Source organism: Ambystoma mexicanum, chromosome 6q (genome assembly GCF_040938575.1).
Source record: "Ambystoma mexicanum isolate Mex_15411 chromosome 6q, UKY_AmexF1_1, whole genome shotgun sequence".
In the NCBI taxonomy this organism is placed as follows: domain Eukaryota; kingdom Metazoa; phylum Chordata; class Amphibia; order Caudata; family Ambystomatidae; genus Ambystoma; species Ambystoma mexicanum.
In genome coordinates, this window is record NC_090937.1 from 461,140,611 (window position 1) to 461,155,645 (window position 15,035).

A 15,035-nucleotide genomic window follows, 5' to 3' on the forward strand; every position below is an offset into this window, starting at 1 on the left:
GGCAGATGAGAGAAAGAGGTGTTGCACAAATTCAGATATTACCATATTCTGCTAAGGGTTATGGGAGGGAAGAACGTAAGGTTAAGTGGAAGGGCAGCTTGACATTTGTAGACCGCAGTCACCCATTTCACTTTCCATAGTATGTTGGTTAGCAGGTTGAGAGAAACCAACATCCTCATAAGCCATACCCATTGGCCTGCTGGGACATTTGCCCATTGCGGGTAGGGCCAGTCGAAGCAAAGTGTTTGTCAGGTGTTCGTCAGACATTGGTCGGGGCAGGGGCCAGAATACCTGCTTATTTCGCCCAGTAGAATACCCTGCTGTCTCCCACGGGCCCCAAAATAATGTCACACAGTCCAAAATAAAATCACTTCCTCCCCCACCACCAAGAGCCGCAACTCACCAGGTTTGATGTAGCACCAGGCCTTCGGTATCAGAGTGATGATTCTTCACCATGAAATGAGGAACAGAAAAGATGGAAGGTGCAGTGTGGATTCCTGAAAATAATGTGCTGCACCATGGCCTTAAAAAAGGGGGATGGGAGTGTGACGGGTGCAGGATGGTGAAGAACAGTGACAGACAGGGCCTTTGGAGGCATTGCCAGTAAGACCGCAATCTTGAATTTGCAGTCTCTTTGGCCACTTGCTAGCTAAGGGATCTCGGGAGTCTTCGTTACTTGTGCTACACAGCTTGTAATCTTCTTCAGCTCGGCTCAAATGGAAAACTGATCGATGTACCTTGGTAGTCAAGGCAAGGCAAAAAGTTTGGCTAGAGAAAGTATGCGAATTTTCTTACCTTAAATTGGGAAGTCAGCCCAAGCTTGAATTCATTCAGACTGAACATGTCCTGTGAAGAGGTGGGACCACGAAACTGAAAGCAGACCACAGAAGCTGACCATGTGTAAAATGTAATGTTCTATGGCTCTAAAGCAGCTGTTTTATACAGTTTGGCTAAAGTCGCAATCAGCGTGGCAGAATGCATTGTGGATACAAAGACATTTGCATTAGGACTAGAGAGCGATCTTAAAAGCATCTTTTATTTCTGACACCCATTTCCGCAAAAACAGAATACCTACCCCCACACACCAGGGGAGGAGCTATATCAAAACAGGGCACTGTCCTGCTGTTAGAGCCAGGCTCTGGCCAGTGCACAGAATACACCGCTCTCCTTTGATTTCAAAACGTTTATTTTACATGTCCTAAAAAGGCCTCTTGAGGTTAAAGAGTGGGAGAAGCAGTTCAGAGCCCAGAGCGCCTTCATCAAAGACTCGTTTATTTAACGTACGCTTTCTCCCACGAAGGGCTGGCATGCCCAGGTATGCTCGGGTCTGTCAGGCTGGTTTTGCGAATGATGTGGGTGTCTTCGTGGTGGGCTGCTGGTGGATGGTAATCCCCTTTGCTTTTCACAAGGTGCCCAACGTCTATGTGTCCCATTGGTCATCAATGAGCGATATGGGGGCAGGGAGTGGCATGGTGTTCGATCAGCGAGTTTGGCAGACTGGATCTGGGCAATTAACATATTGGGGGGCCAACGGGTTGAATATTTTTTTTAAAATGCAACACATGAATATGTTGCGTGAATGTGTGTGCTCTTTGCCCTAGATAACACACCGATGAAGAAATATAGCAATATATACACCAGTGGGGAGGTAGGAATGGCATAGCCAACTCTAGTAGTCACAGTCCTTCAGCCATCTCTCTGCACTGCATGCCCCAAGCCATGGCATGATTCTTTACATATCCACTCCAGAAATGTCAATACAAGAATAAAAACGAATACAAAACATTTAACATTAAAACCTAGTTAATGTGACATTGAAATGTAAAGATATATCAACCTACATCAATTTCTGATGTAATGCTGCCACCAGCAAGCCTCATCCAATGAAGCGCACTCACCCCTAAAAAACTATGCCATTGGTAGGTGTGTCCAAAAACTGCAGATCATAAATTGATTAAAAACATTCGGTCTGGGGGGCACTTCCATCAGCCTTTTTCTGCTCTTGCAGGGTAGTCTCCCTTCAGCAATGCAACCAGTGGCAAGGCCCTACCGCAGAATCTGTGTCCATTGCAGACACCTTGACCAGAGCTTAATTCACGTGCGAACTCTCAAGTCAGGACATGTACCAAGAGACAGTTAAATGAGCTTCTGCTGCATATGTCCAAACTTTCCTTTTTACCAACTATATATTTATGAGAAATGGGCCTGTGGATACAACTCTGCAGGTAACCTAACGCCTATGACCCTTTGCGCCACAAGTAACCGGGAGCCGCAGTCACACGTTGCAAGTGGCGGGATTAGTGCTGCTCCCCAGGCCTCCCGTTTCCATGTCTTCTGCTGTCGCATGCATTTCTGAAAGTGATGGGTTCAAGATGTCTGCCGTCTGCTTCCCAGCTACATCTCATTGGTCCCAGATGTCATGTGGCTTTGATCAGGGACGTTCTTGAATGTATCGAATGGGTGGATGCCGCTCTACAGAGGGGCTCCCACGATCATGTTGTTCTTTGGTGAGCAGCACTCCGGCTCCATGGAGATCACCTGGGCGGAGTAGCCACATCCCTCCGCAGCCCAAGCCCGATCCAGATCCACCAAACCCATACAGCGCTTTCCTAGAAGGCAAAACAGACAGCGTGTATCTTGGTTCCCAGAATGTACAACCATTTAGGCATTGTTCTCTCAAAATCAACTATTTATAAACAAGCTCAATATTTAAAAGTTACATTAAAGACCCTTCTCTTGCACAGAAAATGATTTTTACTAAAACCAATAATAAGGAATTGAAAGCACTTGTTATAGGAGAGGCGTCTGGACGATCAAATAGAAAAGCTGGGACTTTTTTGAGCGAATACTTTTAGCCAACACTGAAAACATCAGGGAAATGTCGTGACTATCCAATGACAATTTAACTGAGTCCGAATATTGGACACTAGCAAAACGATACCTCTGAAGAAGGAAGCACAGCAGAGTCAGGACCCTGATGTTAAATGTAGGTGTATTATGTATGAGAGTAGGAGGGAAAGCAGATACATTATAATGCAGGAAAGAGAGAAGGATATTAAGAAACTCAAGAGAGAACAATCGGAAACCTCCAAGTACCGTGAAGGGTTAATACATGAGGAAGGGCAGTAGTTGCATTAGTGTCAGCGATGGCTCAGTGGACACCGAAGTGTGTCTTGGTCGCTTGATTAGGGGTTCTCGTGTGAACGCATTAACAGGATTGGAACCCCTTAAGCGCTGGTTGCAAACAATCCCAGTCCCTGGTGACCATGCCATCGAGAGATCTTTCAGACCATGTTTCCTGATGGTCGTTGAAAGGCTGTGCCACTCCCTGGCGACGGTATCTCAGCTGATCCACCCACGCCCATCCCCCCTCCCCCCCAATCAGGTTGTGAAGGCCTGCCCTGTAAAATTACAGTCTGTGCGCCACGCAGCAACAACTCCCCAACATCCCGAGACGCTGCCCAACGCCACCGTCATCAGCCTCAGGGCGTGGCAGTGTAGCAGGAGCTGAGCAGCAGAACACACTCGCACCGTTCTGCTACCATTGCTTTGGAATCGCCACTAATGTGATGATTCCACATTGTGTGCTGTGTTGTTGTCACGGTGGGCACTGACACCCTTTCTGAAAATCCGTGCAAACGGATATGTTCTATATATATATATATTCAGTAAAAAAACTTTGTTAAAGGGACGTTATGGTTAAGTTGCGCTACTAAAAACCTATGAAATTCAGTGAAAAAACTTTGTTAAAGGGACGTTATGGTTAAGTTGCGCTACTAAAAACCTATGAAATTCAGTGAAAAAACTTTGTTAAAGGGACGTTATGGTTCAAAGTAAAAACGAAAAACCCCTGAAATTCGGCAGTTATAGTAAGATAAGCAACCATAACTCGCGCCACCGTACACTGCTGACACTAACACCCAGGACATCAAAGATGACATCACAAATGTCATTGATGACATCACTGATGACATCACATGGCTGGCTCTCCCTTTTTTTCCTTTACTGACATATCTAAGCCACATAGTTTTCTTCAGTAACAGTCAGGAAGTAAAAATTGAAAAGGTACTATATTTGTAGACTTAGGGTCAAGTCAAATCATATGAAACATACATAGCGGAAGACAGGCTTGAAAGAGGGCAATCCTTTCTGTGCATGAAGATAATCATTAGGGTTATCAGCACTTTCTCATAGTTTTATTTTTATTACTCTACCTTCCCTGTATATGCTCATATTTGTATATATTATACTCACTCTCCTTTCCTTTGGGTGCAGTCACATCATGTGATACACATACATATGGTAAGTAGCAGCTTTGAAACAGAGCAATAGTTTCTCTGCATAAAGACAATCAGTTAGGTTATGAACTCTTTCTGCTACTACTTCTGCTTTTTTGTTTACTTCACTGTCCCTGTATATACTCATATTTGTATGTGTTGTTGTCTCTGTGTTTTGTCTGTAATAATTATGTATTAAGTGGGTTTTATTATCTACTTATTACATGTTTCACAGTACGCAAAACTCTAATAAGAAAGCAGTTATCATTTCACTATTCAACATGGCAAGATTATGAATATGGCACCTTCATCATATATGCTGCACACACTGCCTATGTTTCTGCATGAGTAGCTTAGTATACTGAATAGAACTTCATAATAGAATGCTATTTATATCAATGCATTGCTTAATGCACTAATTAGCTCATGATATTTATCCCAATGATCCTTGACAGTTTTTGGTCAGCATTATAAGAATCCCTTGTACAGAGTTTTTATGAAAAGTAAATGCACATGTGATGTCATCAGTGATGTCATCAATGACATTTGTGATGTGTTCTTTGATGTCCTGGGTGTTAGTGTTAGCAGTGCACGGTGGCGCGAGTTACGGTTGCTCATCTTACCATAACTGCCGAATTTCAGGGGTTTTTCGTTTTTACTTTGAACCATAACGTCCCTTTAACAAAGTTTTTTTACTGAATTTCATAGGTTTTTAGTAGCGCAACTTAACCATAACGTCCCTTTAACAAAGTTTTTTTACTGAATTTCATAGGTTTTTAGTAGCGCAACTTAACCACAACGTCCCTTTAACAAAGTTTTTTTACTGAATTTCATAGGTTTTTAGTAGCGCAACTTATCCATAACGTCCCTTTAACAAAGTTTCTTTACTGAATTTCATAGGTTTTTGTTAGTGCAACTTAACCATAAAGTCACTTTAACACATTTATTTTTACTGAATTTCATAGTTTTTTATTAGTGCAACGTAACCATAACGTCCTTTTCAATGAAGGAAGACCACTAGCATCCTAGGTTGTCAAAGTGGGAACCCGGGGTGGTAAAAAAAGATTTTTCTTCCCAAACCGGGACGCCGCCGGCAGGCGTCCCGGTGCAGGAAGGAAAATCTTTTACCAAGATGGACACCAGGGAAAGGGTAGGCAGGGTGTATAAAGAGAACACAACAGGCCATTGGCGGGGGGTCGGGAAGACCAGGAGAGAGACACGGGGCATGAGCAGGGGGTGGAAAGAAGGGAGACACTGGGCATGAGCGGGAAAGAAGGGAGACACAGGGCATGAGCGGGGGTGGGGGGGGGGAGAAGGGAGACACGGGGCATGAGCGGGAAAGAAGGGAGACACGGGGCATGAGTGGGAGGTGGGGGGGAAGAAGGGAGACACAGGGCATGAGCGGGGGGTGAACAGGGGAGACACGGGCCATGAGCGGGGGGAAAAGGAGGGAGACAGACACGGAGCATGAGTGGGGGTGGGGGTGAACAGGAGAGACACGGGGCATGAGCGGGGGTAGGGCAAGGTGGGGCCCCCACCCCCGCTCATGCCCCGTGTCTGCCCTGTTCCAACAGTGCAGACACGGGGCATGAGCGGGGGGTAGGGGAGAAAGAAGGGAGACACGGGGCATAAGCGGGGAGTGGGGGGGAAGGAAGACACGGGGCATGAGCGGGGGTGGGGGGGAAGAAGGGAGACACGGGGCATGAGCGGGGGGTGGGTGGAACAAGAGGTCAACAAGGGGCATTTTAGGAGGGGGTACAAGAGGAAGACACAGGGCATGAGCGGGGGGTGGGGTGGGGGCAACAAGAGAGAGACACGGGGCATGAGCGGGTGGGGGGAACAGGAGACAGACACGGGGCATGAGCAGGGGGTGGGGGTGAACAGAGGAGACACGAGCCATGAGCGGGGGAAAAGGAGGGAGACAGACACGGAGCATGAGCGGGGGTGAACAGGAGAGACACGGGGCATGAGCGGGGGTAGGGCCCCCACCCCCGCTCATGCCCCGTGTCTGCCCTGTTCCAACAGTGCAGACACGGGGCATGAGCGGGGGGTGCGGGGGGAAAGAGGGAAAGAAGGGAGACACGGGGCACGAGCGGGGAAGGAAGACACGGGGCATGAGCGGGGGGTGGGGGGAGAAGGGAGACACGGGGCATGAGCAGGGGGTGGGTGGAACAAGAGGTCAACAAGGGGCATCATAGGAGGGGGGGACAAGAGGAAGACACGGGGCATGAGCAGGGGGTGGGAGGGAACAGGAGGAAGACACAGGGCATCAGCGAGGAGAGGGGGTACGGGAGGAAGACACGGGGCATGAGCGGGGGGTGGGGGGAACAAGAGAGAGACACGGGGCATGAGCGGGGGTGGGGGGTACAGGAGACAGACACGGGGCATGAGCGGGGGTGGGGGGTACAGGAGACAGACACGGGGCATGAGCGGGGGGTGGGGGGCAACAGGAGAGAGACACAGGGCATGAGCGGGTGGCAACAGGAGACAGACACGGGGCATGAGCGGGGGTGGGGCCAACAGGAGAGAGACACGGGGCATGAGCGGGGGGTGGGGAGAACAGGAGACAGACACGGGGCATGAGCGGGGGGGTGGGGAGAACACGAGACATACACGGGGCATGAGCGGGCGGTGGGGGGAACAGGAGACAGATACGGGGCATGAGCGTGGGTGGGGGGAACAGGAGACAGATACGGGGCATGAGCGGGGGGTGGGGAGAACAGGAGAGAGACACAGGGCATGAGCGGGGGGCAACAGGAGACAGACACGGGGCATGAGCGGGGGGTGGGGGGCAACAGGAGAGAGACACGGGGCATGAGCGGGGGATGGGGGAACAGGAGACAGACACGGGTCATGGGTGGGGGGCAACAGGAGACAGACATGGGGCATGAGCGGATGGGGGAACAGGAGAGAGACACTGGGCATGAGCGGGTGGGGGGAACAGGAGAGAGACACGGGGCATGAGCGGGGGGTGGGGGGTACAGGAGAGAGACACGGGGCATGAGCGGATGGGGGAACAGGAGAGAGACACGGGGCATGAGCGGGTGGGGGGAACAGGAGAGAGACACGGGGCATGAGCGGGGGGTGGGGGGTACAGGAGACAGACACGAGGCATGAGCAGGGGGTGGGGGGCAACAGGAGAGAGACTGGGCATGAGCGGGTGGGGGGAACAGGAGAGAGACACGGGGCATGAGCGGGTGGGGGAACAGGAGACAGACACGGGGCATGAGCAGGGGGTGGGGGGTACAGGAGACAGACACGGGGCATGAGTGGGGGTGGGGGGCAACAGATGAGACGCGGGGGTGGGGGCAACAGGAGACAGACAGGGCATGAGCTTGGGGTGGGGAGAACAGGTGACAGACACGGGGCATGAGCAGGGGTGGGGGGCAACAGGAAACAGACACGGGCATGAGCGGGGGGTGGGGAGCAACAGGAGACAGACACGGGGCATGAGCGGGGGGCAACAGGAGACAGACACGGGGCATGAGCGGGGGTGGGGGGAACAGGACACAGACACGGAGCATGAGCGGGGGGTGGGGAGAACAGGAGACAGACACAGGGCATGAGCGGGGGGCAACAGGAGACAGACACGGGGCATGAGCGGGGGGTGGGGGGAACAGGACACAGACACGGAGCATGAGCGGGGGGTGGGGAGAACAGGAGACAGACACAGGGCATGAGCGGGGGGCAACAGGAGACAGACACGGGGCATGAGCGGGGGGTGGGGGGCAACAGGAGAGAGACACGGGGCATGAGCGGGGGGTGGGGGGTACAGGAGACAGACACGGGGCATGAGCAGGGGGTGGGGGGTACAGGAGACAGACATGGGGCATGAGTGGGGGTGGGGGGCAACAGATGAGACGCGGGGGTGGGGGCAACAGGAGACAGACAGGGCATGAGCTTGGGGTGGGGAGAACAGGTGACAGACACGGGGCATGAGCAGGGGTGGGGGGCAACAGGAAACAGACACGGGCATGAGCGGGGGGTGGGGAGCAACAGGAGACAGACACGGGGCATGAGCGGGGGGCAACAGGAGACAGACACGGGGCATGAGCGGGGATGGGGGGGAACAGGACACAGACACGGAGCATGAGCGGGGGGTGGGGAGAACAGGAGACAGACACAGGGCATGAGCGGGGGGCAACAGGAGACAGACACGGGGCATGAGCGGGGGGTGGGGGGAACAGGACACAGACACGGAGCATGAGCGGGGGGTGGGGAGAACAGGAGACAGACACAGGGCATGAGCGGGGGGCAACAGGAGACAGACACGGGGCATGAGCGGGGGGCAACAGGAGACAGACACGGGGCATGAGCGGGGGGTGGGGGGCAACAGGAGAGAGACACGGGGCATGAGCGGGGGGTGGGGGGTACAGGAGACAGACACGGGGCATGAGCAGGGGGTGGGGGGTACAGGAGACAGACATGGGGCATGAGTGGGGGTGGGGGGCAACAGATGAGACGCGGGGGTGGGGGCAACAGGAGACAGACAGGGCATGAGCTTGGGGTGGGGAGAACAGGTGACAGACACGGGGCATGAGCAGGGGTGGGGGGCAACAGGAAACAGACACGGGCATGAGCGGGGGGTGGGGAGCAACAGGAGACAGACACGGGGCATGAGCGGGGGCAACAGGAGACAGACACGGGGCATGAGCGGGGGTGGGGGGAACAGGACACAGACACGGAGCATGAGCGGGGGGTGGGGAGAACAGGAGACAGACACAGGGCATGAGCGGGGGGCAACAGGAGACAGACACGGGGCATGAGCGGGGGGTGGGGGGAACAGGACACAGACACGGAGCATGAGCGGGGGGTGGGGAGAACAGGAGACAGACACAGGGCATGAGCGGGGGGCAACAGGAGACAGACACGGGGCATGAGCGGGGGTGGGGGGCAACAGGAGACAGACACGGGGCATGAGCGGGGGGTGGGGAGAACAGGAGACAGACACAGGGCATGAGCGGGGGGCAACAGGAGACAGACACGGGGCATGAGCGGGGGTGGGGGGCAACAGGAGACAGACACGGGGCATGAGCGGGGGGTGGGGGGAACAGGACACAGACACAGAGCATGAGCGGGGGTGGGGAGAACAGGAGACAGACACAGGGCATGAGCGGGGGGCAACAGGAGACAGACACGGGGCATGAGCGGGGGGTGGGGGGCAACAGGAGAGAGACACGGGGCATGAGCGGGGGGTGGGGGGTACAGGAGACAGACACGGGGCATGAGCAGGGGGTGGGGGGCAACAGGAGAGAGACTGGGCATGAGCGGGTGGGGGGAACAGGAGACAGACACGGGGCATGAGCGGGGGGTGGGGGGCAACAAGAGACAGACACGGGGCATGAGCGAGGGGTGTGGGAACAGGAGACAGACACGGGGCATGAGCGAGGGGTGGGGAGAACAGACACGGGGCATGAGCGGGGGGGTGGGGGGCAACAGGAGACCGACACGGGGCATGAGCGGGGGACTGGGGGGCAACAAGAGAGACACGGGACGTGAGCGGGTGGGGGGAACAGGAGACAGACACGGGGCATGAGCGGGTGGGGGGAACAGGAGACAGACACGGGGCATGAGCGGGGGGTGGGGAGAACAGGAGACAGACACGGGGCATGAGCGGGGGGCGTGGGGGGCAACAGGAGACAGACACGGCGCATGAGGGGAACAGGAGACAGATACGGGGCATGAGCGGGGTGTGGGGAGAACAGGAGACAGACACAGGGCATGAGCGGGGGGAACAGAAGACAGACACGGGGCATGAGCGGGGGGCGTGGGGGGCAACAGGAGACAGACACGGCGCATGAGGGGAACAGGAGACAGATACGGGGCATGAGCGTGGTGTGGGGAGATCAGGAGACAGACACGTGGCATGAGCGGGGGAACAGAAGACAGACACGGGGCATGAGCGGGGCGTGGGGGGAAGAGGAGAGAGACACACGGGGCATGAGCGGGGGTGGGGGGAGGGAGAGAGACACGGGGCATGAGCGGGGGGTGGGGGAGGGAAAGAGACAGGGGGCATGAGCGGGGGGTGGGCGGGAGGGAGAGACACACACGGGGCATGAGCGGGGGTGGGCGGGAGGGAGAGACACACGGGGCATAAGCGGGGGGTGGGCGGGAGGGAGAGACACACGGGGCATGAGCGGGGGTGGGCGGGAGGGAGAGACACACAGCGCATGAGCGGGGATGAGCGGGAGGGAAAGAGACACACGGGGCATGAGCGGGGGGTGGGCGGGAGGGAGAGAGACACACGGGGCATGAGCGGGGGTGGGCGGGAGGGGGAAAGAGACACGCGGCAAGAGCGGGGGTGGGCGGGAGGGGGAAAGAGACACGGGGCAAGAGCGGGGGTGGGCGGGAGGGGGAAAGAGACACGGGGCAAGAGCGGGGGTGGGCGGGAGGGGGAAAGAGACACGGGGCAAGAGCAGGGGTGGGCGGGAGGGGGAAAGAGACACGGGGCAAGAGCAGGGGTGGGCGGGAGGGGGAAAGAGACACGGGGCAAGAGCGGGGGTGGGCGGGAGGGGGAGAGACACACGGGGCAAGAGCGGGGGTGGGCGGGAGGGGGAGAGACACACGGGGCAAGAGCGGGGGTGGGCGGGAGGGGGAGAGACACACGGGGCATGAGCGGGGGGTGGGCGGGAGGGAGAGACACACGGGGCATGAGCGGGGGGTGGGCGGGAGGGAGAGAGACACACGGGGCATGAGCGGGGGTGGGCAGGAGGGGGAAAGAGACACGCGGCAAGAGCGGGGGTGGGCGGGAGGGGGAAAGAGAAACGGGGCAAGAGCAGGGGTGGGCGGGAGGGGGAAAGAGACACGGGGCAAGAGCGGGGGTGGGCGGGAGGGGGAAAGAGACACAGGGCAAGAGCGGGGGTGGGCGGGAGGGGGAAAGAGACACGGGGCAAGAGCGGGGGTGGGCGGGAGGGGGGGGAGAGAGACACGGGGCAAGAGCGGGGGTGGGCGGGAGGGGGAGAGACACACGGGGCAAGAGCGGGGGGTGGGCGGGAGGGGGAGAGACACACGCGGCAAGAGCGGGGGTGGGCAGGAGGGGGAAAGAGACACGCGGCAAGAGCGGGGGTGGGCGGGAGGGGGAAAGAGAAACGGGGCAAGAGCAGGGGTGGGTGGGAGGGGGAAAGAGACACGGGGCAAGAGCGGGGGTGGGCGGGAGGGGGAAAGAGACACAGGGCAAGAGCGGGGGTGGGCGGGAGGGGGAAAGAGACACGGGGCAAGAGCGGGGGTGGGCGGGAGGGGGGAGAGAGACACGGGGCAAGAGCGGGGGTGGGCGGGAGGGGGAGAGACACACGGGGCAAGAGCGGGGGGTGGGCGGGAGGGGGAGAGACACACGGGGCATGAGCGGGGGTGGGCGGGAGGGGGAGAGACACGGGGCATGAGCGGGGGTGAGTGGAGGGAGAGAGAGACACGGGGCATGAGCGGGGGTGAGTGGAGGGAGAGAGACACACGGGGCATGAGCGGGGGTGAGCGGAGGGAGAGAGACACACGGGACATGAGCGGGGGGTGGGCGGCGGGTGGGGGGAGACACACGGACATGAGTGGGGGTGGGAGAGACACACGGGGGTGGGAGAGACACACGGGGCATGAGCGGGGGTGGGCGGTGGGTGGGGAGAGACACACGGACATGAGCGGGGCTGGGCGGCGGGTGGGGAGAGACACACGGACATGAGCGGGGCTGGGCGGCGGGTGGGGAGAGACACACGGACATGAGCAGGGCTGGGCGGCGGGTGGGGAGAGACACACGGACATGAGCGGGGGGTGGGCGGCGGGTGGGGAGAGACACACGGACATGAGTGGGGGGGTGGGAGAGACACACGGGGGGTGGGAGAGACACACGGGGCATGAGCGGGGGGTGGGCGGGTGGGAGAGGCGAGCGGGGCATGAGCAGGGGGTGGGCGGGAGGGGGAAAGAGACATTGACATGAGCGGGGTGTGGGAGGCGGGTGGGAGAGACGAGCGGGACATGAGCAGGGGGTGGGCGGGAAGGGGAAAGAGACATGGACATGAGCGGGGTGTGGGAGGCGGGTGGGAGAGACGAGCGGGGCATGAGTAGGGGGTGGGCGGGAAGGGGAAAGAGACACGGACATGAGCGGGAGGTGGGCAGGAGGGAGAAAGACACACGGACATGAGCGGGGGTGGGCGGGAGGGAGAAAGACACACGGACATGAGCCGGCGGTGGGCGGGAGGGAGAAAGACACACGGACATGAGCAGGGGGTGGGCGGGAGGGAGAAAGACACACGGACATGAGCAGGGGTGGGAGGAACAGGAGACAGACACGGGCATGAGCGGGGGTGGGGGACTTACTGTGCAGGCGGGATACAAAGCCTCTCATGCAAGGAACAAAGATGGCAGGCGTCTCTGAAGCCAGACGCACTGCACGCTTTCACGCATCCAATGAGAGAGCACGTCAGATGTCCGCGGACATCACGCAAGCTGCTTGCCCAATCACCGTCCTGTCCGCAGAGCGAACAGGGAAGCGTGTCCGCGAAGCGAACACAGATATCACTAATTTTTTTCACTTACATTTTTGTCATTTTTTAAAAAACTAAAAACTACTGGACAGATTTACACCAAATAAAGCAAAGCACGCTTTCGGGACCAAGCCGCCGCTCCTGCCGCAAATTTGGTGTAAATCCTTCCAACGGTTTGGGCTGTAGGCGTGAGCAAAGTTTTTTCCCATTATGTCTATGGGAAAAAAAAGTTTTGGGACCCCCCCTATAACTTTGCCCCCCCTGGACGAATCCTCACCAAACTTTGCAAAAAAATTCAGAGTGACCCAAATACTTTTTTTGCAAAGTTTGGTGAGGATTCGTCCAGGGAGAGCGAAGTTATAAGCCGCCCAAAAAGTGCTCTTCCTATGGAAACAGCAATTTAACCATAACTACATGGCCACTACCGTGGCCATGTAATATATATATATATATATATATATATATATATATATATATATATATATTTTTTTTTTTAAATCATCAAAGTAACGTTTTTGCGTTCAGGATCTTTAATTTAAATAGGCCTGTATTACATACAATGTGCCATAATGCAGAGGTAATGCTATATTACAACATACTTTGCCCAGTGGTCATAGTGTACGAAAAGAAGTAGTGAACTATGTTCCCTGCTAGGCTGCACCCACTCCCCACAAACCTCATCACCACGCCCCCTCCCACACACAATACAAACCCCCAAACACATGCACCTGCTGTTTAAGGGAACGTTCAGTGTAGTGCACTGAAAGTGCAAGTTTCAACTTCTTCCTACACTGCTATTGTTAAACGAAACAGTTCAGAAACGGTTTCTTTTTAAAATAAAATTATAGGAGCAGTAAAACTTAATATAAAAAAATAGAGGAGCACCGCTCCTGCTCACTTCGACCACTGTAGTTGCCATATTTTCGTCTGCAGGAGAACGTGTTTTTAAATTTTGATTTGTGTTCTGCTGAGCTGTCTGATGGTTGATTCCATTCTTATGAACCCGCTTACCCAAACGCAAACACTGCTTGGCACACGGGGGTGTATGTAAGGGGGAAAGACTTGTATTAGGCAAGTCAGAGCATTTCAAAGTCCAACAAGCAGAGGGGCTGGCTAAGCCATGTCCAAATAATAAAAAAATAAGAATTTCTGTAGAGCACGTGAAAAACATAAAGGCGGTTATTAAGGCTGCACAACGTCAAACGACGGTTTTAATACAGGTGAGAAAGCGGACAGTCGTTGGGTGAGAATTAGCAGTGTTTACTGTAAGGAACTCATGGTGGCAACAGTAAAGAGTGTGGGATAATGTTCACAAGAAAAAAAGTGTTCACCAAAGGATACGTCAGGATAGTAGGGATGGGGTCTCCCTTCCCCATATTTTTAGCACGGGACAAGGTGGGACTCTTGAGCACAGAACACTCCTGGCCTCGCCAGCACAAGGAACACAGCTCCTTTCAACAATGCCAGGACCTTCTGGGGCCAAGCATCTTTCCTGCAGTCTCCTGCCTTAGAAGGCCAGCTGTACCAAAACAATAAACAAACAAAAGTTCCTTTGGTAATCTTTCACGTTGGGCGATTACTCTTGGCCCCTTTAGCTCTCCCTCAGCCAGGCTCTGATCCCTCTTGCAATGTTGGCCTCCCTCAATGGGGTTCACTACGGCATTTCACTCAAAACGTATCATTCAGTTTGGCATCCCTCTGTCGGGTTCACTTTTGGCAGCTTCACAGTTCATTCCCTTGGCACTCTTCCTGCTCTTCCTGCTCCCGCCTGTGAGGCTAAGAACCTCGGGGTCATCTTCGACTCCACACTTTCCTTCTCTCCTCACATCTCTGACATCTCTAAGAAGTCAAACTACCAACTGCACCTCCTCAGAGGTATTCTTCCTTTCCCCTAAGTCGTCCCTCCAGGTCTCGCCACCTTTCTCCTCTGCTTGAACTGCTTGTAAAGTGTAGCTGTATCCTGGAGCGTTCGGCCTTGCTCAAAGTGTGCTCTCATGCTCCACCTTTTATACCTGCGGGGAAGGGAAAGGGTTGTCAGGTGTGCGTAGTTATGGTCAATTACCAGACTCTACCTGACCCTTGTGTTGGGACATGTCAGGAAAACGGCTCTGGTGTGTGTTTGTTGTCTTTCAGTGTAGGAAAGTGTTTGTGTTGGACAAGGGGCGGGGTTAGAGCTTTGAAGTATCCTACGGATAGGAGGGAGAGATGGGGGTTAGAAGGAAGGGAGTACCACATCTCACCCGTCGGCATCCCACTTCCACTCCCGAAGAACCCCCCCCCCCCCCAT

At 55.4% G+C, this 15,035-nt stretch overlaps 1 protein-coding gene across 4 annotated transcripts in view; it reads right to left on the reverse strand.

Annotated features, from left to right (window-relative positions):
• Positions 1-1,018: 1,018 nt before the first annotated feature.
• The window catches only part of GSTCD (glutathione S-transferase C-terminal domain containing), a 1,401,422-nt gene continuing 1,387,405 nt past the window's right edge, over positions 1,019-15,035 (reverse strand). For all 4 annotated transcript variants that reach the window (XM_069630950.1, XM_069630949.1, XM_069630947.1 and 1 more), the window contains one exon: positions 1,019-2,609. In XM_069630950.1, coding sequence (XP_069487051.1) covers positions 2,473-2,609 — 137 coding nt within the window. In that variant the 3' untranslated portion in view covers positions 1,019-2,472. The remainder of the gene's footprint in view (positions 2,610-15,035) is intronic.